The sequence below is a fragment of the Podarcis raffonei genome, chromosome 3 (genome assembly GCF_027172205.1).
Source record: "Podarcis raffonei isolate rPodRaf1 chromosome 3, rPodRaf1.pri, whole genome shotgun sequence".
Taxonomy (NCBI): domain Eukaryota; kingdom Metazoa; phylum Chordata; class Lepidosauria; order Squamata; family Lacertidae; genus Podarcis; species Podarcis raffonei.
In genome coordinates, this window is record NC_070604.1 from 87,749,384 (window position 1) to 87,775,046 (window position 25,663).

Consider the following 25,663-nt stretch of genomic DNA (forward strand, 5'->3'; position numbering starts at 1 on the left):
CCCGCTGATGAAAAAGCATATCCTGTCAGTGCAAGATGCACCTCAGAAGGATGAGCACTGTTCAGCAACAAGACACTGCAGAGAAAGGGATCTCATGTGTCATTGCTAGGCGGAGCCAAAATGACGAGACATCAGAAATTTGCTACCCTTTATAGGAAGCTCCCAGCACCAACTACCAACATTATTTCATTTTGTGGGGTGAAACAGCTTTCCCATAGGAGGTGGAGAAATACAAGTTTCTAGATATACAGAAGCAGGATCTTCTCCTACCTGTGGGCAAGAGATTAAAGGAGTCATAGCTGCACACATTGCAAAAGTTCAATACTCAAGGACCACCTCGCCCCATATAAACCAACCCAGACGCTGCAACCATCATCTGAGGCCCTTCTTTGTGGGCTTCTTCCATGAGAGGTCCAGAGGACAGCAACATGGGCCTTTTCTGCAGTGGCTCCCCACTTGTGGCATGCTCTCCCCAGGGAGACTCGCTTGGTGCCTTCATGACATATCCTTAGGTGTCAAGAAAAACATTCATTTTCTCCCAGGCCTTTGGCTAATTAAATAATCTATGGACTTTTAAGCAGCAAAGTGGGTATTGTTTTTGTTTGTTTGTTTGTTTGTTACTATATTATGCATTTTTGTATTTTTTTATATTGCAAACCGCCTTGTGATCTTTGAATAAAGGGCAGCATAGACATTTATGTAAACATTTAAATAAATAAATAAATAGAATCTATCTGCATGCAGTGTTTGCAAATAATAGATAATAACCCTCCACAATAAAAACAATCTATTAAACTGCTGCCATTATTGGTCAACAGTCACATAATGTCATGAGTGTGTTAAGTTCAGAAGGACATACAGCCACACTGTCTGAATCCTAAAGAGTAAGTGAACAGCATGCAACAAAGACATCTTGCGTGAACAAAGGATATCAGTCCAATTAAAATTTGTTCTAAAACAATCCATACATTATGAATCCATTACACTAACTAATGTGTGTTTCGAAATTCTAACAGTTAATAGTTTACAAAATTAAGAGCCTGCAGTTTATAATAACAGAGAAAAAGCACACCACTTAGAATCTCAGCACAAGGGGCCCACCAAACTGGATCAATGGATTTTCACCTTTCCTAGGTTTACAGGACTAAACAGTTCAATATCAGTCAAATATTTTCACAACAATGCCATGGGTTGCTGTAGAGCAGGACCTCCATTTTCATAGTGGAAGATTAATTTTCAGCTGGTAAACAGTCTGGCGCATTGCCCAGTGTCTGGGGATCAATACACAAAACAGACTTTGCTTCTCTGTCAAGCTAACTGTGTGTCAATCCCAATTCTAAGAGTCTTTGCTCTCTTATGAGAGTGGATAAGAAAAAAGCAGCCCTTTGAGCTGGGAGGAGTTCTTGGTGTCAGCTTTATTGATTACGATCAGAGCCTATGGAAAACTCTTCTTTTTATATCAGCAAGTGTGAAACAAAATCGTTAGTTCAGATTATAGCTACAAATCATGATCAAACACACAAAAGAGTGGACATAAAAGATCTGTGATCAGGGAACACACTTCTTAGCCAAGGCCTTAGCTTGGCCATATGCCAATGTCTTAGTACATTCCACATTTTTACCCAGATGCCTATGTTTTTGAAACTATAGTCTGGGTCTATTTGCATAGCCGTCTTTCCTGTCTACACAGACTTTTCACAAAACCCTAAAATTACAAGAAGCTCATGTGAACTAAAAGGTGAAGGGTGTCTCTTGCTTTCTCATTTATTCCTTCAATTCTCTAATTCAATTGATTTCCATCTCATTTCATAAACAGAGAGGCCAAAACACAAAACGTTACAAGGATAGAAAAATAAGAGAATGTGATTTTAAGAAGGATGCAGATTTAACACACTCCCAATAAGTCACCAATTTCTAAGATTTACTCTGGAAAACAGCCAAGGAAATCACCAGTTTAAGAAAGTTATGCTTTAGTGACACCACGTGGCTATATGCCAATTTGCCATCTGCCCAGAACACTAAGCACATTAAGGAAAATCTAAATCCTAACTAAATTTCTTGCCATCTTGTGGGATAGATGAAGCAACATTAAAACACAGTAAGAAATAAATCAGTAAGAGTGTATAGGGAGCTAGATGATTTACGATTTAAGAGGCACATTCGTCACTTGCATAATCAAACCTAATACACTGGATTATAGAAGAAACTGACAATGTGTCTTACACTTGCATATGTTTCCTATTTCTGTCACTTTGAGAAGATAATTACCAACCAAATTAATACTTACTATCGGAATTTAACAACTAGGTTTGGAAATTTATACAGAACGATGCAAGATAAATGACACAAAAATGGTAGGACCACTGGGGACTTTTGTCTATTTTCTAAATTAGCTGGCTCAACCACATATTCGCTGAAGGAGGAGGGTGCTCAGAGAGAAAGATTTCTGTCAAGTTGATCACCAGTATTTTATAATTAACTGTTTTGTGCACTTTGCATAATAAGAAACATGAGTTGGAGAGCCCAGTAGATTATTTTATGCTCCAGTGTTGAACTACCAGTATGAGTTGGAGAGCCCAGTAGATTATTTTATGCTCCAGTGTTGAACTACCAGTAAAAGCCAACTATTGTACACTTTCAGTGTTGCTCACAACTATTTTACTTTGAATGCGTGTTTGTCTTGTCTGAACTATTGATGATCTGAATAGCTCTTTGTCGCAGAGCTATCAGAAAAGACAAGGATGCTCTTCTGAAGAATTTTAGCATTTAATCAAAACAGTAAGGCACTTTTAGAGAAGGATTATAAACACAAGGTTACATCTCAATCTAATATATGAGACTCTTCAATTCATTAGCATGCCAGTGTGACAGTTTTATCCTTCTCGCATCAGCTTAATGGAAAATTTGTGCATTTCATTTAAAACAAACCTCCTGCAACTATGATATTTGCTAGCTTTCATAGCTGTGGAAAGACTTGGAAAAAACCAGCATTATCATATTCTACTTATAGAAGTATTATTATAGTTGTTTTATTATTATTTTATTACCTTGTCCTTCATCCCCGAAAGCACCCCCAAGTGACTTCCAAATTAAAACAAAGATAATTTTAAATTACTTACAACAATTATTATTTAGTGTTTTTATAGCGTTTATGTGGGAAGCTAAAATATGATTTAAATAATAATAATAATAAACTGGTGTCCTTTCACATGGAGTAAATGACAGAGCAGTACCAGGAAATACAACAAAGAGTAAATACAACAAAGAGTCTTCAGTTTTATTTTTGTCTTGCAGGTTTACCATGCAAGACCATAACCCAGTCAGTAAGTGAGCTTGAAAGTTTAAAATAGCTGAAGCTTTTGCGCAGATACAAAACATGAAAATGGAATAAGCTACAAAGAGATTGTATACTCTAAGGAAGAAAAGTATTAAATATTGTTATCACCCCATTCCCCAGTTTAATACAACCCAAGTTAAATATGTAGTAGATCAACAACTAATACAAAATACTGACAGACAAAATAATCAAATCTGCTTTAAATGGCATCCCTAGTTTGGATCCAGAGAAAAGCAGAGGCTGGCAGAAGCTGACTTACCTACCCCGCTCCATCCCCCCACAGTTCCTTCCATGAGCAGAAAGCAGCTCTGGAACCAACCCATTGACAACTAACAGGTTACCAACACATATATAAGCAAGCAGCTTAGCCTACTCCAAGACTCCCTTGAAATGCACTAGGCACAGAACACAATCAGCAGTTCAGAAACTAATTTGGATTTTTCAAAATGCTATTCAAAACCAATTTCAGGCTGTAATAATGGCTACAATATATTGCAAGTAATGCAACGAATGACTGATTAGGCCAACTAAATCAGTCTGTGTTTACTGCGAAATTTCTGGCATACATTTAAATATTCATAAACTAGAATAGTTTGCAGGCTGTCTGGAACAAGCTCTTTCAGTATGACTTTGTGATAATGTTCATATGAAGTTGGTATTGTTTTGTGAAGCCTGAACCAAGAAATTGGGACTGCACCATTTTTGGCCACTTGGTAGAATGCAATATTTTAGTAATCTGCTAAGCGGCTAGCAGCACACATCTCCATGCTCCTCACCTCTTATTAGGTTAGTAAATAATTTTGTAGGTGAGTAATTTTTATTAATGCTTTTAACAATCATGCTTTTCCAGCATAGCAGATCTAATAATACATCATCAGTGGTAGCCAACACGATGCCCTCCAGGCAGGCCTGTGCAGAGTGAGGGGCAGTCAGGTCTTGGAGGGCTAAACTGGCCGGCAGGCCCCACCAGGGACCAGCTGCATTTATGTTTGAGTTTATAACTTTATTCTGACAATATGGCTGCCCTGGGCCTCAGACAAGTTCCGCATGGGCCTGCCTCCAGGTACTGTTGGGACTACAACTTCCATTATCCCCGGTCATTTGACGCCATGAGTGGGGCAGATGCAAACTGGAGTCCAGCAACACCTGGAACTACTCCTATCTTTCACCATCATCAAGTAAAAAGGTAAAGGTACCCCTGCCCGTATGGGCCAGTCGTGTCCGACTCTGAGGTTGCGCGCCCATCTCGCTTAAGAGGCCGGGGGCCAGCGCTGTCCGAAGACACTTCCGGGTCACGTGGCCAGCGTGACAAGCTGCATCTGGCGAGCCAGAGCCGCACACGGAAACGCCGTTTACCTTCCCGCTAGTAAGCGGTCCCTATTTATCTACTTGCACCCGGGGGTGCTTTCGAACTGCTAGGTTGGCAGGCGCTGGGACCGAGCAACGGGAGCGCACCCCGCCGTGGGAATTCGAACCGCCGACCTGACGATCGGCAAGTCCTAGGCGCTGAGGTTTTACCCACAGCGCCACCCGTGTCCCCCATCATCAAGTACAGAATACTTTTTTCACTTCTTAAATAGCAAACTGATACCCTTGTGTTCATGTCCTCCTTTATTCAGTCCAAAGCATCCCTTTGCAGAGTTGATGACACAAAGTATTGACCCAAGTTATCTTCTTTAAGATAAACTTCAATTACAGCAGCTACGGCAAAGATGCAAGTCCCTAATATGCAAGCAGAAAGATCTTAAATGTGTGCATTTGAGAAAGAGCAATACTTTCTTTGTGCTCCATGGGGAACTGTGCTGGATGCTCCAGCAAAGACCAGGGTTCCAGAGTGGAGCCAATCCCTGTTGAAAGCATGGCTTGCATTCGAATGCACTAAAATTAAATTGTATCAGGGACATGTCCTTCCAACTCTTTGGTCCCATTCCCGAAAAAAAGCAATGCAAAGACATTCAAAACTGTATGGTCTGTATTGTAAGGATAAAGAAAAAGGCCTGGACAACAAAATAAATATTGGGTGGATTTCTCCTCAAAAACCTCAGCAGAAGAGATGCAACTCTATTCCTTTGCATCTCCAACTGCCCCTGAACTACTGCACTCCCAAAAGCTATCCCTTGCTGGATGAACAACTTGTCGCGTTGGAATGTAATTCAAATTTAAGCTTATGAGAAAAGAAATATAAGCATTACTCATCCTTGGTTTCTTACAAGATACTTACCTTTTCCTTTTTAAAAACTAAACTTTGTATTATGTTTTTAAGGCTACTGCTTCTTTGAATTGATATCCTTAACCCCATGAGGACTTCAAAGGAAAGAGCCGAGAACTGCAATCCTGAAGTGATTCATGCTACTTTCTGAATCTCTCATAGTTTTACCCCCAGGAGCTTTTATTTCTTGATACTTGGGACAAGCTTGTTATTCCTACACACACACAATCTGAATTAGAACAAGATGTAAAAAATACTATGTGAACCTGTGTAGGATCTTATATATACCAAAGGGGGGAAAGATACCCCCCCCCAAAAAAAAGTGGCCAGGGAATGGGAGGGAAAACAAAGTAATGCTTTTCAAATCAGAGATCATCTCACATACTATCACTGCCTCAACTGCAATCCCTGTAATACTGCAGAAATTTACTGAAGGAGAAAATGACATTTTCATTTAATATTATGATGCTAAATTGCAGCTGCCTGAATAATAAAAAGAGTACCTTCTACAGGTGAAACAAAGTGATGCAGTCCAAAATTGTACTTGATTCTCTGGAAGGGCCTACCTTTAATATTTTTTTTATTTTTAACAAGAAGTGCTTAAAACAGGTTTATAAGTCAGATAACTACATGCTAAGCAATTTTATTATCAATGGGTGGTATCCAATGGGAGTCAAACTCAGAGCCGGTCTATTCAAATTATTACTAACGTATATCACCCATAATGGTAAACTGCAGTTAACTGGTGAGCATTCAAGAAAAAAATCTAAATTTTTCCTTCTTGGTTTTTCAGCATCACTTTTCCAAAACTTAGGGACAACATTCATAATTGATTGGGGTTATAAAATACTTACAAAGCCAAGTTGTTCTCTACAATGCCTACAATATACACAAAAAGCTATCATGCTTAGGACTTGAAGACGACCAGGTGGATAAACAACCAGCAGAAAAAGGATTGCATATAAAAGGGGAGAGGATTAACAGTTTTTCAAGCCTACAGTTTGCCTCTCATTATCACACAGCTATCTCAACCACTGGAATTTGACATCTAGCTCTAAGCAACCAAATCGGAACAACTGAGATACAGACAATAATACCAAACTGCATAGATGTGATCAAATTGTGCACTAACCTGCAGACACGGGCAGGAAAATACAGCTTCTGCCAAGATCGACAGAGATATCTGGAGTGGTCGATTACACGGATCCAGTCTAGCTCGTCCATGGACACCTCAATATAATAGGAGTAAGACCTTTGAACAGCAAATTAATTAATTGAAACACTGAGATTATCAATGCACCATCTTTACACAAAATACCTTATGTATCCTAGTGACTGACTATGTTAAGGTCACATGAACTCCACTAGACAACATAAAGCCAAATATTCAATAAATTACACCTTTAGAGGCAATATAACAAAGTATTAGCTTTTAATGTAACCAAGACTACAGTTCTTACACATATTTGCATGACAGGTACATCTCAAAACTGAAATATAATTGCATGCTAAAAATACTTTGAGATCTTTTTAATGGCAAAATTCACAATCGCAACAAAATGAAGTAGTCTTCCTTCAGACATGATGGAACATTAAATGCAGACATTTAACACACCTAAAGTCATAAAAAAGTAATTTGTATTCCTATTGCATAGGCTAAATTTAAACCTGAACCATAGTAGTCATTCCTGCTACAACATCAGCAAGGCAGCGTAGGAAAGATTTAGCAGACTATAAACATCAGCACAGAATAAATGGAGACTGAAAAGGGAAGTTCATTTTGTGTTATATACTATTTTCCATCAGATTTTGGTCAACAACTCTCAACTCTATTACACCTCCTATTTTAATCCACTATATTATATAGATCTCTCTGCTATCTTATTTTACAAATTAATCATTCTGCTCTATTAGAAGCTTGCAATTTGCAACAGTATCCTTGTTTTTCTTATACTAGATGCTGCTATTACTATTAATATGTGTCATTGACCAAATCCTCTTGCCCAAAGGGTTGGGCTGTAAGATTTGGTCAGTGGGTTTACTGTATTTTTCACTCTATAAGACGCACCAGACCATAAGACGCACCTAGTTTTTGGAGGAGCAAAACAAGAAAAAAAATATTCTGAATCCCAGAAGCCAGAACAGCAAGAGGGATCGCTGCTCTCACTGCGCAGCACTCCCTCTAGCTGTTCTGGCTTCTGGGATAGCCGCGCAGCCTGCATTCGCTCCATAAGACGCACACACATTTCCCCCCACTTTTTAGGAGGGAAAAAGTGTGTCTTATAGAGCGAAAAATACGGTAATTATCACTTGTCATGGGCGACTTTAACAACTCAAGTTGCTCTGCTCTGCAACATGAGAAGATCTCTGTCAAAAGCAATTAGCTCCCTGGAAGGAGCTGATTCCAGCAGGCTGGGCATTTGGTGACAAATTTAAGAGATATTGAATATAAACTCCGCTTGCCTAAAAATAATTGGGACCATAATTAAATGTTTTCCATTCTTCCTTTGCAATCACAGCTTTAACTGCCCCAGACACCTGAAATCATACATGACATCAGGTGAAGGGGGGTAAGTGTAGCTTGGGGGTAAGGCCAAATAAAGACTCCCTGGAAGGCCTAATTAGGTCTGCAAACTAGAGGTTTCCCAGTGCTTTGTTAAAGTAATTATATTAATGTATAGATGTGATCCTGTAGTAGCCTAAGAAAAGGCATGGTTGGTAAACTGAGTATGACTTGGAACTCACCTGCTATCACGATCCCATAGCAGTATACGTATATGATTAATTATCGATGGCTGACCCAATTTAATTTCAATACCAGAACGGCAGTCATCATCAATGGGGTGTCGGGAAAATCCATGATCCAAATCATAATTCTGTGTGTCTCCATCTAACAAAGCAGATTTCAATTCCCCTTTCACTACCTGGGCTCCATATTTCATAGTGGCAATGTTCTCACCTGGTACTGGAAGAATGGGAATAAAAATGATGTTTTAAAATTATGCTCTTCTTGCACATTATGCTCTTTATCTACAAAAATGTGGAAACAAATGATATTAAAAAGTCATGCAGCAAACAGAAGGTATCTAAAAGGCTGACATTACGAAGTGTCTAGTGACTGGTTAAAGGCACTGTCCTGTCATTAAGAAGATAAGGTGAACCTTGCTGGGTCAGGCCAGTGGTCCATTCAGTCCAGCATCCTATTCTCACATTTGGCCAGCCAGATGCCTATGGGAACCCTACAAGCAGGACCCCCTATGTGTATATGTGTGTGTAGAGATTTGCTTATTTTCACCAAAACAACAATTCAACACAAGGTACTTATGATTAACTCGCATCAGAAGCAAGAAAATGGGACACGGTCAGGAATATCACATGTCCCATTAATTTTAAGTGGACTTGGTCATAGCTAATTTCTACTGGACTGTGTCCAAAGTGTTCAAAAATATTTCTATTACTGGTAAACTTTATATTTATATAAGACGCACAAAATACTAATTCCTTTGGAAAACAACATCATTTAAAAAGTGGCTCAAGAGTACCACTGCAGATTTGCAGCCTCCTCGTGACAGTCAGTTTAGAGGAGGGCAGTAGGGAAGGCATTAATTTATTATGACTTGTAACTGTCTAAATTTAAGGAGGTGTAATATTTCTGATATATTCAGGATAGAATGAATTTTAGGAATCTTTTGGGACAAGTGTGTTTTTAAGCAAGTAACCAAAGTTTCCACCAGCAGAAGGACACTCAGACTACTGCTATTTCCCCTCGTCTCCTCCCTCTTGCCAACTTCTTGTGTGCCTGTTCAGCAGTGCCTCCAGAAAAGAGTATACTGTGTCATGAGGATGGGATACAACATGAGTGAAGAAACACCCAAAACCGAGTATGAACAATGTTTCCCTCCCTACTCCATGGCACAAACCACACTGTTCACCAACACCCCCAACTTCTGGAGAGACAAAGAAAAATATTGGCTGCACAGGTGGTCTTCTATTCTTGCAACCTTTGAATACAACACAGTAGATCTGAGTGTTTTGCCATTCAACCAATTTGCTGTAAACAAAGTAACCTTATACAACCTTGTGAACACTTAGATAGCCTTGTATTTCTGTTAGTAAACATTTACTCAGCATCAATGGTTAGCAAAGGAAGTTTTTAATTATAAGAAAACATATAAGGTCATTTCCCTGGAAATATGGAGGCTTACTTAACATGCCCCTATAGTTGAGGTCCATATCCCGACTTTCAGATCGAACTTTAATAGCATCCAAAATGGCATCAGGCGACAGCAATCCAGAAGGCCTTACAACATTTAAGAGCTCTGTCAAACTCATCAGTGGCAAGCGCACTGCCTGCATGATTTCCGCATGATTTTCCTTCGGGTTGTGTTTACACCAGTTCATCAAAGCTTGGAAAATATCCTTCTCAGGTGCTGCAAATGAATCCCTCAGTACAATACTGAGAAGAGCTGGCTAAGAAACAAGGAAAGATTAATGTAAATACAATTTGAAAACCAAACACAGCTGTACTCCCTGTAACCCCACAGTTCACATACACGAGTGGCCACTGGAGCCACCTTTCACCACAAGTTTGCTTATCACAAACCTTACTTTTATTTACCATAGAAACTATTATGTCCACAATGAAATTCTGATCCTAGGGTAGTTTACAAAAGGTTAACTAAAACAACCCATAAAATTCAGCTAACGTTATAAAACCCAATAAGTAAAAATGCAAAGATCATTACAATATTAAATACAACATTAATTCATAATAACCCTCACACTTTAAATAATCTGATCAATTCCACCAAAGGCCCAGGTCAACAAACATGTCTTAAACTGGAGCCAGAAGCCCAATAATATAGTGGATATCAATGCCTTCAGAGGGAGAGAATCCTACAGGGCAGGGTCCCACTACAAGACAACCCTATCCCATGTCTTCACCAAGCGACCCAAACCCACCAGCCACAGATCTAGGTCCAGATGACACAAGATATGATTGAAGAAACTTCTCACAAGTATGTGGGAAGAGGAGAGGGTAGGGTAGGGGAAGCACACAACATCTTTCTCAACAATTCAGGAAAGCTAACATTATTTACTGGCTAGTATTCACCATTCTTTACTCATATCTGATATATAACTTATATGGAATGGGTACAACTTCGCAGCCAAAGATGTAGACTTATGATCAAAGTTTACCCACTAAAAAAGCCAGCAAATTCTAAATGAAGCAGTATGATAATATTTGTAATCTGCCTAAAAGGTAGGGCCTACCCTTTATATACAGTAAGCCCACAACTTATGTGTATTAATCTGGTGTGCATTCAGCTTTGTGTGCTTGCAAAATAAAAATTACCAATTAAAAAGAGGGTTGAAAGGGAGCAGATATTGGGAAGAAAAAAGACTTTCACAATCCCACCTACCATTGAATGCAATGTGTTTTGACTATATGTGATTTTGGCTTTAGGAATGATCCCTGAAATATAACCCCTGTGAAGTTTGCAGGCTTACTGTGCCCTAATTTAGACAGAACTACAAACACCAAAAATGTAAGCGAAAAGTGCAATGGTATCAAAAGCAGAGAACAGAAGAACAGAATACTAGCACATTTTCTTATCTTCTGGGCACCTTCAGCATCAGGTGTATGAAATGTCTCTTTAAACAGATGAAACTACATTTGAAGATGCTTGTTTCCTATACTAAACAATATATTCAAAGTTATCTCCTAAGAGAGTGTTAGGCAGAGCTGTGTTCAAAGAATCAACAATATAGCATCATCTTCAGAACAGCTTCAAAACAGCTTCAGACTTTTACTACATGTTAAAAATCAAGGTTTGAGTGCTAAACCTTAGCCACCTTACAAGGATGCAGAATGACTTACAAACCTACATGATATTAATTATTAATCTGTCTCCTTGGGCTTCTGCTTTAATTTTCAGTAACATATTGATTCTTTACTGGCATCTTTTCTGATCTAATCATGTCTTTTGTATAATTGACTTTTCCATTAAGAAAAGGTTGTAGGAATCACTGCACTGCATCTAATTCTGTTACCACAATCAGTGGATTTCTCAATTTTATCTCTCCTCTTTTTACAATTTATATATTAAGGCTAGGCAGCATTAAAACAGTAATATTATACCAGTAAGCAAAGAATAACCAACTGCTGATTACCAACTTTACCTTTATTTATCATCGAGACAATTATGTTACTAATTAAATTTCCAGGAGGGGGCAGAAATTCTTACAGTGGAAGTTATTGTGTGTCCCAGAGGTTTCATTCAATATAAAGGTAGCTTGTTTCCAGCCCCCAAAGTCTGCTTTGTTCTTTGTTGTTATTGGACTGCATCTCCCATAATCATTTACCATCTGCCATGCTGTCTGGGGCTGATGGGAGTTGTAGTCCAATAACATATGCAGGGCACCATGTTGTCTACCACTGACACAGTATAGCAACTCTACCTCCCAAACATGAGAGCTATTTTCAGGTATTGCCTTCATGTTTTCAAAAACAGTTCTGTGAAGGGGACAGAGTGGTTGAGGCATAGTGACAGCACCATGGCACAGCCCAAACAGTTGTGATGGTCCCATGGGGAAGACTGACATTTATGTGGTAGAGAAAGGAGCATACACGGGAAAAGATATTCACAAGCAGTGAAGAATCCCCATGGACTCCGATTGGAAGCTCACAGGAAGCTCACAAAAAAAAATGGTGGAAGTACAACTCTCTCCCTTCTGGTACTATCCCAAAGAACTCCAACCAAGCTTCATCCAAGATATATAGAAAATGGAAAAATAACTACACATGGAATAGAACATTGCACTCCATGAATACTGGAATGATTTTCGGGTCCTATTTCCAAAAACATTTACACAAACATAAGGAATAAAATTGGGAGTGTTATTTTTTAACTGAAAGCTTAAAAAACTGATACATACCTTAGAAAGTGACAGAAAACCTTCACTAGAGAGCACCTCTTGAGCATTTCTGTCCATAAACATGCAGCACATACATGTAAGTTTGGGAAGCAAATACAGACTAGCAACATCGTAAGTCATGCAAACGTTCTGAATGTTAAGGATGGTGCAAAGATACTCAGAGGTGGAATCTTCCAGTTCTGGGAATCCGTATTTATGCGCTAAACTCAGGAAGTCTAATAGGACCTCCTCCTTCTCATCTCTTAATGTGGCACGGCCTGTGTAAATATATTTTAACAACATTGTAAAGGCCTCTGCAGTGGTATCTTGGAGAGGGATTTCTGCTTCAGGCTGAGATTCACGCATTCCACCATATAATAATGCTCTGTACAAAAGGAGAAAGAAACAATGTAAAAAAACATGTATTCTGGTAGGAGAGACCTTAAGTAAGACTTGAAGCATATACTGTAGAATATGGCAAACACAACTGTCAATAATTTCATTTGCAAGTTAAATCTATGCAATTTTAAGAAAATTATAGCTGGTCTTTTAAGTTAGAAACTATGACCTTAGCTTTGAATTTGAGCACTTGCCATGAGATATTAGAACAAACATTCAAGAGTTCAACTGAAATTTATCAGTAGCAACTGCAAAAAGGAAATGAACAAATTGTTTCATTCAACACATAGGTATCCAGCAGCTGTGCAACAGAGTGTCCAGTAAAACATCAAATGAAAGGTGCAGTATCTATTTACCATAATGTTCTTGGGAGTCAATAACATTATACTATCAGCAGTGCTTTCCTGAACTTTACCCATAGAAATCAGTTGGTCACTCATTTTATATTATTTTGATAAGGGTAGCAGTATACTGAAAACTGAACAGGTAAACAGAGTGTGCTGTTGTATTCTATTTTACATCATCACACATATGATTATGTGGTGGAAAAGAGAAGGTATAGCTAATTTTCTTCTAAGCTATATATTCTGAGATTACTGTAATCAACCACCAACAGTATTTTTGGGAGGGAGATTCAAACTCCAAATTTTTTCAAAAACCAACAGAAAGCAGAGAGAGTCATCAGGCCTCTTAACTGCTGCCATCCAGTAAGCATCTGATATGCACCAACAAAGCTGATCTTACGGTTTGGCCAAGTCCATGCAGAAGAGGCAGTTATTCAGGTAACCCTCTGCCATTCCACTATCATCAGAAAACATCAGCTGAAATCAACCTTAAGAACTATATCTGCTCAAATACACGCACAAAAAGAAATATTGGGTGCTACCCAGCTGTGGCTGCCCATGAGCAGAACAGACTTCTACTCACACAGTGGTATAGGGGAACACTCCAGCATGGATTTGATGAGTGTATGGCATCTGCAATATGGAGAGGGAGGAGAGGAAGCAGAAGACTGCTTGTGGAACACTGGATTTCATCCAACATAAATTTCTTTTTAAGATAACCTTACTATGAGATTTTAGATCTTTCTAAAAATAGATAATGAACAGAAATTTGTCTGGGATTTTATCAGGGACTTAACCATAAACTATGGTTAAGGCAATCACACCTACCCAAAAGGAGAATAGATTAAGGTTCAGTAAGAAAATTTCAAATTGCTTGCCTAAATTTCATTTGTGTTTCATCAAAACACAAAGCAAATGTTGGGAGGTGGAGTGGGTTGAAAGGAAGGCAGAGTTGCTTTTCACAACCATAGGAGAAAGCATAAAACTCTATTTCAAAAGATAAGCAAGGAACAAATAAAATGTGAAATCTCACATCCAACAACATAATTCTATCTCACGTTGTATGAAATGTAAATACACACATTTTACTGCACTTCACAGTAACAATGTTTCCTGGGGGAAAGCATGTATAGTGTGTGAACATCCTGAATTTTAGGTCTTTAACAACCAACATCCATTCTGGATACCTATGCAGTGAAGGTCAAGATATGACAGCATAATATAAGTATTGTCTCACAGTTAAAAACAGTGTACCGTAATAGGTGTTCAGAAAGCTCCCATGCACTGAGCAGATGAAATCAGTTTACTTTTAGTAGTTTCTATTTTATCTTGCTTAACCAGAAGCTCTAAGTATATCTGATAAGAAGTTATACCTCACCTGAAATATTGGCACCTCGCTGCCAGAATCACTCTGTGTGCAGGAAAACGTTTTTTTTCCACTATAAAGGTAACATCACTGTACTCCTCCCCATTCATCAGAACACCAACATGATCGGACAGAATGTGAACATGGTCTATTTCACCTACTGCTGTGTAAGGACGGAGTGGATGGCTGTTACTCATCTTGCAGGAGGGTGATATATCCTACACCTATAAAAATAAAGCATAAATAATATGAAAGAGGGACTCTCCTCTAAAAGTTATTTTAAAGTTAAGTGATGTACATCCTTTCATCAACTGATTGATACAAACACTGTTTGGCTACAAGAAAGTCCCAGGTTTAATGAAAGCAGATGTCAGAATGTAACACTGCCAATCTAACTGTTCCAAATAAACAAGCCCTTATAAAGCAAATTAGAAGAAAATCATTATGTTGTAGGGTTTCCACACAGTCAGCCAACTCACTAATTATAATGCTCTGTACAAGTTAAAATTGATTCTGTAACCAGGGCAGATCAATTAGGAACCATATAGCAGTGCTCAAATTAAATATTGAAATCTACACCAAGAGTTTTCATCCATAATTAGCGAGAATATTAGTATTTATGACCTATTCTCACAGGAGCCTGATTAACTCTCCAAAACTGAGATCACAGTGATTTTCAATTATTAATATAGGAAGCCTTTTCAACGAATCATGTTTTATAAGACAGATATACTATTAAGTCCTTGAAAAGCTCTCCCGGGAAAGTATCAATGCCCAGTGTGCTTTCAGACTGAAGAGGCTTTTGTGGAAAGATAAACCTTCTGCTCTTTACTTGCAAAGCCTAAAAGACTTCTCAAGGGGAGACATGGCATTTGCAAAACATATGCTTTAGCTACTTCGCTCAGTTCATGATACCCACACGGTGCATAATTTGAAGCTGCTTTTATTTTTAGCACCCACTTTGGGGAGGATAGAGTACCATGCACATTTAAATAAATTATAAAGTTTCGGAAAATCTAGAATAGCTATTTAAATATTTTTCTCTCATACCTTGTATTTCTTCATTACACAAAAATTGTGTGTATGAGAGAGCGAGTGTGTGAAAACAATAGATTTTAACTTTTTAATATGGCTTTTACTATATTGTACATGCAACTAGAGCCAATGCTCATGTGGAAGATGAGATTTCTGGCTACCCCTGCACTTGCAGGGATAGAAACTGAAGGCAAAACAGTAATAGGGGTTTTAAAAATACCAGGTGAAACCGTTTTCAGAAAAGTAATCTAAGTGGTACAAAATATATCAAACATTTTTAGAGTCAACTATTTCAAGAGCTACTAAAAAGCCAAACACACTTTGCCCTGTTCTCTAACTTTGCAGCGATGCCAGTACTTGACAGGTGAGCTTTACCCACTTCCAGACTCACTAGAGCCAAGAGTTCAGCAGATGGCCCTTCATCTTTCAGCCACTTCTCAATCTGACTGTTGTTAAATCTGAATTGCTATTTCTCAGAAACTACAAATGGTTCAGAATGCAACCACAGAATGTTCACTGGGATGAGCCACAGGGAAGCTGTCTTTCCTTTGAATTCAATCACACATCTAAGTTGCCGGAGGAAAACTTGTGGCTCTTCTGGACTAAAACTCCCCATTTTTCCTCCCAACACTGGCCAGCTGACTAAGGTTGTTGAGAGCTGAAATCCAACACCACTTGGAGAACCACAGGTATCCCACCCCTACTTTTATAACTTCCTCAGGAGCCCAACTCTAGATCACAGGAGAGGGCTACCCAAGACAGGGTACTGGAAGATCTGTTCCCTGCTTTGCAGGCCTTTTCCCACCTGGCCTGGGAGTGTGGGGCCTGGACTCATTCCAGCTGCAAAAGTTGAAGCTGCTGAACAGATTCTTGGGCTGAGATGTTTGGGGGTTTTGCTGTTGTTGTGGAGGGGGGCTGCTGCTGTTGGTTTTTTGTATCTTGATTTTAGATATTGATGTAATTTATGTGGAAATCATTCAGTTTGGTTGTGTATTTTTTAATATTTAATTGATTATGGCTATTATTATTATTACTGTAATACCCCAACCATTTGGCTGGGTTTCCCAGACCACTCTGGGAGGCTTACAACATCTCTAAAAACATAATAAAAACATCAAGCATGTTGTAGTTTTGTATTTTTTCATGTTGTAAGCCGCCTTGAGCATGGTTTGAATTGTGGAAAGGCAGTATACAAATAAAATTATGTATGCATGTATGTATGCACGTCTTTCCAAATGTGACAAAAGGACTGTGCAACTCCTCCCCGTCTACCCAGGAAGGTTGATGCCAAATTAACACTACACTTTTTCATAAGCCTGGGCTGCTTTTGGTAAGTTTTTCTGCTGTTTGTTGCAGGAATTTTTAGTTGGCTTTCATTCTGTTTTTGTTTAATGCATTTTTGTTGTTTTAATGTGTATCTGTGAGTCACCTTTCCAAATTTCCTGGTTCAAAAGGCAGAATATAAGTTTTTAATAACTAAGAACCAGTGTTGCACAATGAATACCATGCTGGATGTGAACTGAGGAAGATCTGGATTTAAATTCCCACTCAAGGCATGAAGCAGATACCTTGATCCAGTTTATCTCCACCACTCAAACATGCATTCCTCTCCCCTAACTCACAGGTAATTCTGAGGCTAAGATGAATAGCTCAGTGCAAAATACCTTGAGGTCCTTGGGAGAAGGAAAAGATATAAACGTAAATTGAATTTTAAATACACATATATACAGAATAAAATTAAATCAGATTCATGTTGAGCTGTCCAAAGGTATTTGTGGAACAGAATTTGTGTCATGTCAGCAAGTAGGAACAGCAAATCTTACAGGATAAACTATTGAACAACAGGAAAATGACTTAGAGCACAGCTTCCAAAACTGTATCATGACACATTAGTGTGTCAGCTACAATGTGTAGGTGTGCCGTGCAAACACTCCCCACACTCCTCCTGAGGCTGGAAAGAGGTTAGTTTAACCTCCGGTTTGCTAGTAAAATTGAATTAAGGTAAAGGTAAAGGGACCCCTGACCATTAGGTCCAGCCGTGACCGACTCTGGGGTTGAGGCGCTCATCTCGCTTTATTGGCCGAGGGAGCCAGCGTACAGCTTCCGGGTCATGTGACCAGCATGGCTTCTGGCGAACCAGAGCAGCGCACGGAAACACCATTTACCTTCCTGCCGGAGCGGTACCTATTTATCTACTTGCACTTTGATGTGCTTTCGAACTGCTAGGTTGGCAGGAGCAGGGACTGAGCAACAGGAGCTCACCCCGTCGCGGGGATTTGAACAGCCAACCTTCTGATCAGCAAGCCCTAGGCTCTGTGGTTTAAACCACAGCGCCACCCGCATCCCTCTAAAATTGAATTACTGGGTCGCAAAATGATGCATGTCTAAAAAGTGTGTCACCAACATGAAAAGTTTGGAAAACTCTGACTTTGTGTAACTGAGGATTTTAAGTGTGCATGACTAAGGCAGGGTTGTTGTGGAGGTGCGCGTCAGCTGCCCAAGGTCTCAGGAGGGCCCACCAGCACTACCTGATGCACTACTCAAGGGTAGTGTAGCTGTCTGAGCAGGAGGGAGTTCCAGAGCTCCACAACTTGAGTTGGGAAAGCGATAGGGATCATTGTAGCTTCGGTCCCTAAGCATTGCCATGTGTCCTGGTCTGAAAAGCACCTGATGAGTACCAGAGGCCAAAACAAAACTAAGTATTATAATCATAAGTGCAGAAAGTATTTTTTGCACTGACTTAATCTCAATACTATAAAAAGGAGTGGCACCTTTGAAAGACTTCTGTCTGCTTTCATTTTCGTTTCTTTGACTCATTTTAATTGCCAAGCCCTGTTTGTCTATTTCAGTCTATCTAGTTACTGCAAAAAGGAGAGTTCGTGCAGCATAGTGCCTACAATAACTGAAGAAGTTCAAATCTACCTCCACCCTAACCTCACTTGTTGATTTTAAGCCTGTATCTGCCACCTGGAAAGAATCATGTTGATCTACCTTACAGAAGATATTAGGCCCAAAACATACCATGCAGGCAGTCCAAATGCAATTGTTAAGTTAAACCATAGGTACTTAACCTGGATTTATTATGTTGTTCAGACTTGTGAACAAAAAGGTCTATACAAGATTTCTTTGAGGATAAAATGAACAGAGAAAGAACCAATGAATACTGCTTTGAGTGTATAGCTATTTTTAAATGTCCATTTAGAGCTCAGGGTTATAAATGGGTCAGAAATTTTCGATTTATTTAATTTAAATATTTATAAACCACACTTTCATATACTGTACAATATAACAAAGGCAACATACAGACTAAAAGCACAATACAGAAAAACAAGAAAAACATCAAATTGATGATAGTTTATACAGGGGGAGGGAGTGCTTGGTTTGTTTCTTCACGCAAGTCATTAAGCTTTACACAAGTTGTAAATCTAAATAAAAAAGTGGATGCAATGATAATTCTGTTATGGCAAAGAGTGCATATGCACTGTGTTCACATATGCATATGAAAAACTGTCATGACAGCTTGGATTCAAATGCAACAAAAGGAAGACAAGCAATTAAGAGATTCAAAATGGTAATTATGTAAATAACTCCTTTCAGAAATTATTATAATAACCAAATTATTACAAATCAGACTTATACGTGGAAAACAAGAAACCTGTACAAATAACTGAAACAGATGTAAAGTAGATGCCACTAAATATACAACAGGAATACATGAAAGATGGCTTTCTAATGAAAATTACACAGGTGCTCTACAACTGGTAACTTTGGGTCTATTTGTAAAATATCTGAGATTGTGGCTTTCAGAATTAAAATCTCTGCACAACCTGGAAAATGGAACACCACATTGTAAGTATCTACGATTTCCAAGATAGAAACACTGACAGGTGGAGGTAATGACAACAACAAAATTACAAATTCACTACTCTGATGCAGTTTCAATGCATCCAGACTTAAGCAATTTGTGCACAATTTGTAGTATAGTTACTTGCAATGATCGTGTTGACACACCAAACCATAATTAAGCATTATGTGGATGAGCTGGAACAAATTCAAGCATGTACTGTACTGCCTCCTTGCCCTCCTAATTTAGTTTCACTTTTACATCTTGGTTTATCATTGCACTTCTGGATAGCTATAGAAAAAGCAGAAAGCCCTGCTCTATACTGAAGTTGGTAACAGAAGCAATAAGGAATCTGTGCAAGCAAAACACTAGTTTCAAAAAGTTTTATTTTTAAAAAAATTAAACCATCCTCCACCCAACGGGTTCCAATAAGCACAATTCAAAGTGTTGGTGCTGACCTTTAAAGCCCTAAACGGCCTCAGCCCTGTATACCCGAAGGAGTGTCTCCACCTCTGTCATTCAGCCAGGACACTGAAATCCAGCACCAAGGGCCTTCTGGCAGTTCCCTCACTGTGAGAAGTGAAGTTTCAGGGAACGAGGCAGAGGGCCTTCTCGGTAGTGGTGCCCACCCTGTGGAACGCCCTCCCATCAGATGTCAAGGAGAAAAGTAAATCTACAACCTTTGGAAAGATTTCCTAAATAGGGAAGTTTTCTAATGTTTAATGTTTTGTTACATTTTATATATGGCTGAGGCAACCCAGTCAGATGGATGGGGTACAAATAAAATAATAATAATAAGAATAATAATTACTATTATTATTAACAAACACACAATATAACAAGACAGTACAGCATCTTCATACAAGTTATAGGACTGGGGAGCCAATGGTCCAAATCATCTCTCAGCTATGAGCATCACTTGGTTACCCTGGACCAGTTTCTCAGTCTAACTAAGCCTATCACACAGTGATGTTACAATGATAAAACAGAGAGGAGTAGGAACCATATATGCAATCTTGAGCTCCTTGGAGGAAAAGTGGGATATAAATATAGCAAATAAAAATAAATTATATTAAAACCAAAAGCTCAGCTGATTAAAATTGGATTAACCTTATGCCAAAAAGATTGTAGCTACGGTGCCAGTGAAACCTCCCTGAAAAGAGCATTCCAAAGTCCAGGTGCCACCACAGAAAAGGCTCTCCAGCAACTAGCATAGATACAATTCCCAACCCAAGAACAACACTGTTCTTGTGGTATTTTTCTTTTACTGTACTATCTTTTGTTGGGAGTCGCCCAGAGTGGCTGGGGCAACCCAGTCAGATGAGGAGCATATATATATAATTATTATTATTATCATTATCATTACTTAGCACAAACTGCAAGGAGGGAAATGGGTCAAGGCTGCAATCCTACCCCCCGCTATGCAGAAGCAAGCCCTTCCTTGTCAAACCAGGGAGCCTACTGCTAATTTTTTGTCAGCACCCAAAGAAAGCAGCTACGGGCAGCTAGTGCAGCTTGAACTGCACCGAATTCCTGTTAAAAATAAAAAGTAAAGGTTTGGGCTTCAAAGACAGGCGTCCAGAGCATCCTCAGATAAGAGGCCTGCCTGTCCTGTGAAAACCCTCAAAAGCATACTTTCTCACCCACCACGCCTGAAGGGTCCAGGAAGACCTGCCCCGTATCCTGGGGGCGGGGAGGGCTGCAAGGTCAGGGGCAGCCCCGCCCCCATGCAACGCCAGGTGCGCCCACCCACCCACCGCCCATCTTGTCGCGAGGCCACCGTGGGCCGCGAGCGAAAGGCAGGCGGCGCGTCCGCCGCCCACAATCCCGGCCTTACGTTTCTCTGCCTCTTTCCCCAACGACCCCAATAGAGAGAAACGCACCAGGACCCAGGGAAAGGGCAGGCTCCCACCCCGCCCCACTTCCCCAAGCACCGGACCGGTGGGGGGTGGGGCGGCGGGGAAGGGGAGGGAAACCGGGCCCCGCCCCTCAAGGGTCCGCCCCTCTCCCCACCCGCCGGCCCGAGCGAGACGGCGCAGGGCGCAGGCAGCCCAGTCCAGCCCCCTCATCCCTCCGCCACACTTACCGGGCTGGCGAGCTCGAGCGCGGCCCCCTCCCCCCCCTCCTACACCGGCTGTCGCGTCCGCGCGTCAGCCGGCGCGCTGACGTCACCTAGCAACGACGCTCCCGCCGGCCCTGCGCGCTGACGTCCATAGCAGGGCGCAGGAGTGCGTCAGCGAGATACTAAAAAGTTTAGAAGATCCTTCATACCTGGTTGGGCCAAAGACACAAACATACGTGGAGATTCAGTTCTGGGAAAAGTGTATAAATGGTTTCCAAACACTCAGTCTGTTTGCATTTATTTACTTATAGCTATGAGTTTTCCTGGGAGACTTTTAAAAAATAAATAAATAAGGATTTTGTCAGAATGGCAGAGGCCCAAGAGCCTCTGCTCTACGGGGAGCTGGCTTCAGGCACCAGAACAACTCTGCATTGCAAAGATGTCTGCAAACATGGCATGAAGGCTGCCAGCACCAACCCGGCCTTGTGGGAATTCCTTGCAGGTGATGGCAGTGCATGGAAACTGACAGTCGGGTCCTGTAGCCACAGCAGTGACCAGAGGAGGAGGCACCACTGGGAAGAGCACAGAAAGGACAAACACCATGGTGCATCTGCAGCAGCAGAACCAGACGCCTTCATATCTCGTTTTCGCCATGGCCTGCTCTATAACTCTCTTAACAGCCTTCACCCATGAAAGCACACACTTCCATTGTCTCCTGAGACAGACACCTGCCAACCCTACATGAAAACACACACACACAAAACAAAACAAAAAAAACACTGTCAAAAAGTGAATGTAGAAGCCAAAGCGGCTATGGACTTGGGCCTCTGCCATTCTGACAAAATTCTTATTAAATAGCCAAAAGAAAACTTCCAGTTAAATCTTTATGGCCAAGAAAAGAGGCCCAGATGCCAAATATTCACTTGGGAGTTTTAACAAAACAAGTGGGTTTTCTTATTGAATGGCAGAAGAGCCTGCTTCCAGAAATGTGTAACACGACAGATATGGAAAGGCCCTACTGTAGCCTAGGACCAAAGCCTAAAGGCACCCCGCCCACTGAGAGATGTTATCATAGCTTTTGCTGACTATTCTATGAGGATCTAATGAGAGCAACAAGGACAAATATGAGGAAAAACAAGTTATGTTTTTACAAGTTCTGAGCACTGAAAAACCCTAAAAACATTCAAACCAGCAATTGAATTACTCACAGCAGCTGGTATAAAACACAAGCAGGGCATCCTTTTTTCTAATCCTTGAAACTGATGGCATGCAAACCAGAGCTACCTCCCCAAAGGGCATGAGCATGACACACATATTTACTTTATTGAACCTGTCTATCCTGGGGGGAGGGGGAGAAAATCAAGGCAGGAGATACTGGTGACACTGGCCTGTGGGAAGACAGTCCCCATAGCATCACCAAGAAGACGTTTGGGCACAAGCATAGGTGCTAACTCGTAAGAGGCCAAGACCCTTTTGGTCCCCCAAAATTTGGGCTGAGCCACCCCAGCCTCCACTGCAGCTGCTGCTGCTGTGTGAAAGCAAAGGTAAGGCTCCCGATTCCCTACCTACCTCCTCCTCTTCTGGGGCGCCCTCCCTCCTCTCCTCCCTGCTGGCAGCCTTGGCATGGACCCATGAGCCCCTTGCCACTGTGGGGACTTAACCGCTATCACTGCTGGCATCTAGGCGAGCAGATGAGAGGGCAGTGTGCAGGCTGGGGCTGCTGTTATCCCTGGTCTCAGCCTCTAAGCCCCAGCCCAAGCCCCACCTCCCTTGCCCAGCTGCTGGAGCCTCAGAAGTGCCCAGTGAGGGCATGTAAGCTTTCCACATCAGCTTATTCATGTTTAAATGCAGAAAGGCACATACAATCACGGGCCCATTTGAGTATAAAATTAAGATTGTTTTCATGGTGGCCCACATCTTATAAAAATTAGGCCAGAGAGAGAAATGAAATGCATTTCAATTGATGTTAGATGGTGTGTGTTCAGTGATCTCTCCCTTCTGGGTAAGATGGTCCTCAATGTTGGCAGTAGGGAAAATGAAGGTACCCTCATTTGTTATACAGAGACCCTCATTCAGAACATCTAGCCCAGTACAAACTCTGCCCCCTCTGGTTCACAGTTCAGTTTGTACTTGAGTTTCGTTTTCAGTCTCTGCAATACCCTCCTTTCACTAACACCACAGAATACTGGATACCTAACCCACCCAACCTGCAAAGAAGCAAAAGAAATCTTTAAAACACTTAGCCCGGGCTAAATTAATTAAGGCCCCTTCATAAATGGCATGTCCTACCTTTCCTGCGTCACCAACTGCACTCCATTTTACTGCTAAACTTGAAAGTGAATGTATGTACCACAAGTCATAAAGTGAAAGCTTTCCAGCAGCAGGAACTTCTCCAAGTTCAAATATAGCACTAAGCCAGTGTAGAAGCTCAGTGCAAGTACACACTCAAATATGCAAACACTTTCCTTCTAACTCGGGCATTCGCAGCTTGTGACCCAACATGCAGCAGCTACATTTACAGCAATCTGCCAGGTGCCTCTCACTCTCACACACAACCAGTTTTACAATTTCAGATGGCAACGAAAACTATCTTCCTGTCTTCTGTATTTTTCTCATCTGCTAAGAGATTAAACAGACATGTCATGTGAAATTTAGGAGTGACTCTTTTATGAATCCTAGTTTGCGATTACTTCTCTGCACATTAGAAGCTTCTTTCTTCATTAGACGGATGAAGGCTTCTCCCTAACAATGTTAGGAAGCAAGTCCATGAGGCAGCATACCAAAAAGAATTTTTATTCCAACTCTAAATGGGCTGTACTCAACTAAGTCCTACTTAGAGTGGACCAACTATAATTAAGGAACCTTAATCATGCCCATTAACTTCAAGGGGTCTACTCTTGAGGAGGACTAGCTCTAAAAACCACCCAGTATATCCATAAACATGCAGATATGTCCATTTATTTACATACGCACACTCTATGAAAGTATTGATGTATTTTAAAACATTAAAGCATTTCTTCTATCAATCTCATTCTTGGTACTGAGGCTCTCCGTAGCAGAGCTATATTTTTTTTCTGATAAGTCTAATGGATCCCATATTGAAATTGATCCAGACACCCCTTTAAAGAGCTTCCCTGTCTCAACCTGTCAGCTACATAACACCTAACTCATGGCCAGTGTGGTGTAGTGGTTAAGAGCAGTAGATTCGAAATCTGGTGAGCTGGGTTCACGTCTCCGCTCCTCCACATGCAGCTGCTGGGTGACCTTGGGCTAGTCACACTTCTCTGAAGTCTCTCAGCCCCACTCACCTCACAGAGTGTTTGTTGTGGGGGAGGAAGGGAAAGGAGAATGTTAGCCGCTTTGAGACTCCTTCAGGTAGTGATAAAGTGGGATATCAAATCCAAACTCCTCCTCCTCCTCCTCCTCTTCTCCTCCTCCTCCTCCTCCTCCTTAACTTACAACCCCTTAGGCTGAATCACTTTTAACTTTACTCCTTTGGTGAAAGATCTAATTAATGACCTCAGTAAAATGTCCCACTTATAGTTCCTAAGCAGATCAGTGGTTTTCAGTGGCCTCACAGTGGCTGCAACTGGTCAGTCATTTAAATGGACCCTGGTGCTCCAAAAGAAAATTACAGTTGGCTTAGGTAAAGCTATTCATAAATGTTTTAAGTTATTATTCTCTTTCAATGTAGAAATTCTTTGGAGTGTACAATAGAGGCTTGACTTTAGAAAACTGTGAACCAATGTCCTTTTGCTCTTAGCAACTGTAGTCTACATGCACTGCAGTTTTCAGACAGGGCTCTAAAAACTATGACATGATACAGCACCTAAGAAAGCACAACTGTTATGTAATTATTAGTTCCAAGTCTTTTCCCGAAAGGATTCAATAGCTTCCACTGCTAACTGTGAGATACTAATTGCTCAAAGTGAGATATGAGGACAAGAAGGTGGGGGACTGGAACTCATTTCCATGTTTTGACAATCTCCATTTTTAGCTAAATAGGAGGGAGGTGGAATGACTGAGTGAAGCTATAGCTTGTGTTAGCCACATCTGTTGTCTTCACAATTATGCAGCCTACACACTAACACTGAAAAAGCAAGTGTATTTTAGATTAATGATTTCCCTTCCCATTTGAGCGCTCTACCC

The 25,663-nt window shown here is 40.6% G+C and overlaps 1 protein-coding gene across 3 annotated transcripts in view; it reads right to left on the minus strand.

Annotated features, from left to right (window-relative positions):
• Positions 1–21,646, minus strand: part of BTBD9 (BTB domain containing 9) — a 160,966-nt gene extending 139,320 nt beyond the window's left edge. For 2 of the 3 annotated variants that reach the window (XM_053382924.1, XM_053382923.1), the window contains exons 1-6: positions 21,539–21,646; positions 14,586–14,797; positions 12,486–12,849; positions 9,752–10,016; positions 8,292–8,511; positions 6,679–6,798 (exon numbers count right to left, since the gene is read on the minus strand). In XM_053382924.1, the coding sequence (XP_053238899.1) occupies positions 6,679–6,798; positions 8,292–8,511; positions 9,752–10,016; positions 12,486–12,849; positions 14,586–14,770 (1,154 nt within the window). In that variant the 5' untranslated portion in view covers positions 14,771–14,797; positions 21,539–21,646. Of the gene's footprint in view, positions 1–6,678; positions 6,799–8,291; positions 8,512–9,751; positions 10,017–12,485; positions 12,850–14,585; positions 14,798–19,910; positions 20,249–21,538 lie in introns of those variants that run through there. The other variant, XM_053382925.1, reaches the window with a different exon arrangement.
• Positions 21,647–25,663: the final 4,017 nt, after the last annotated feature.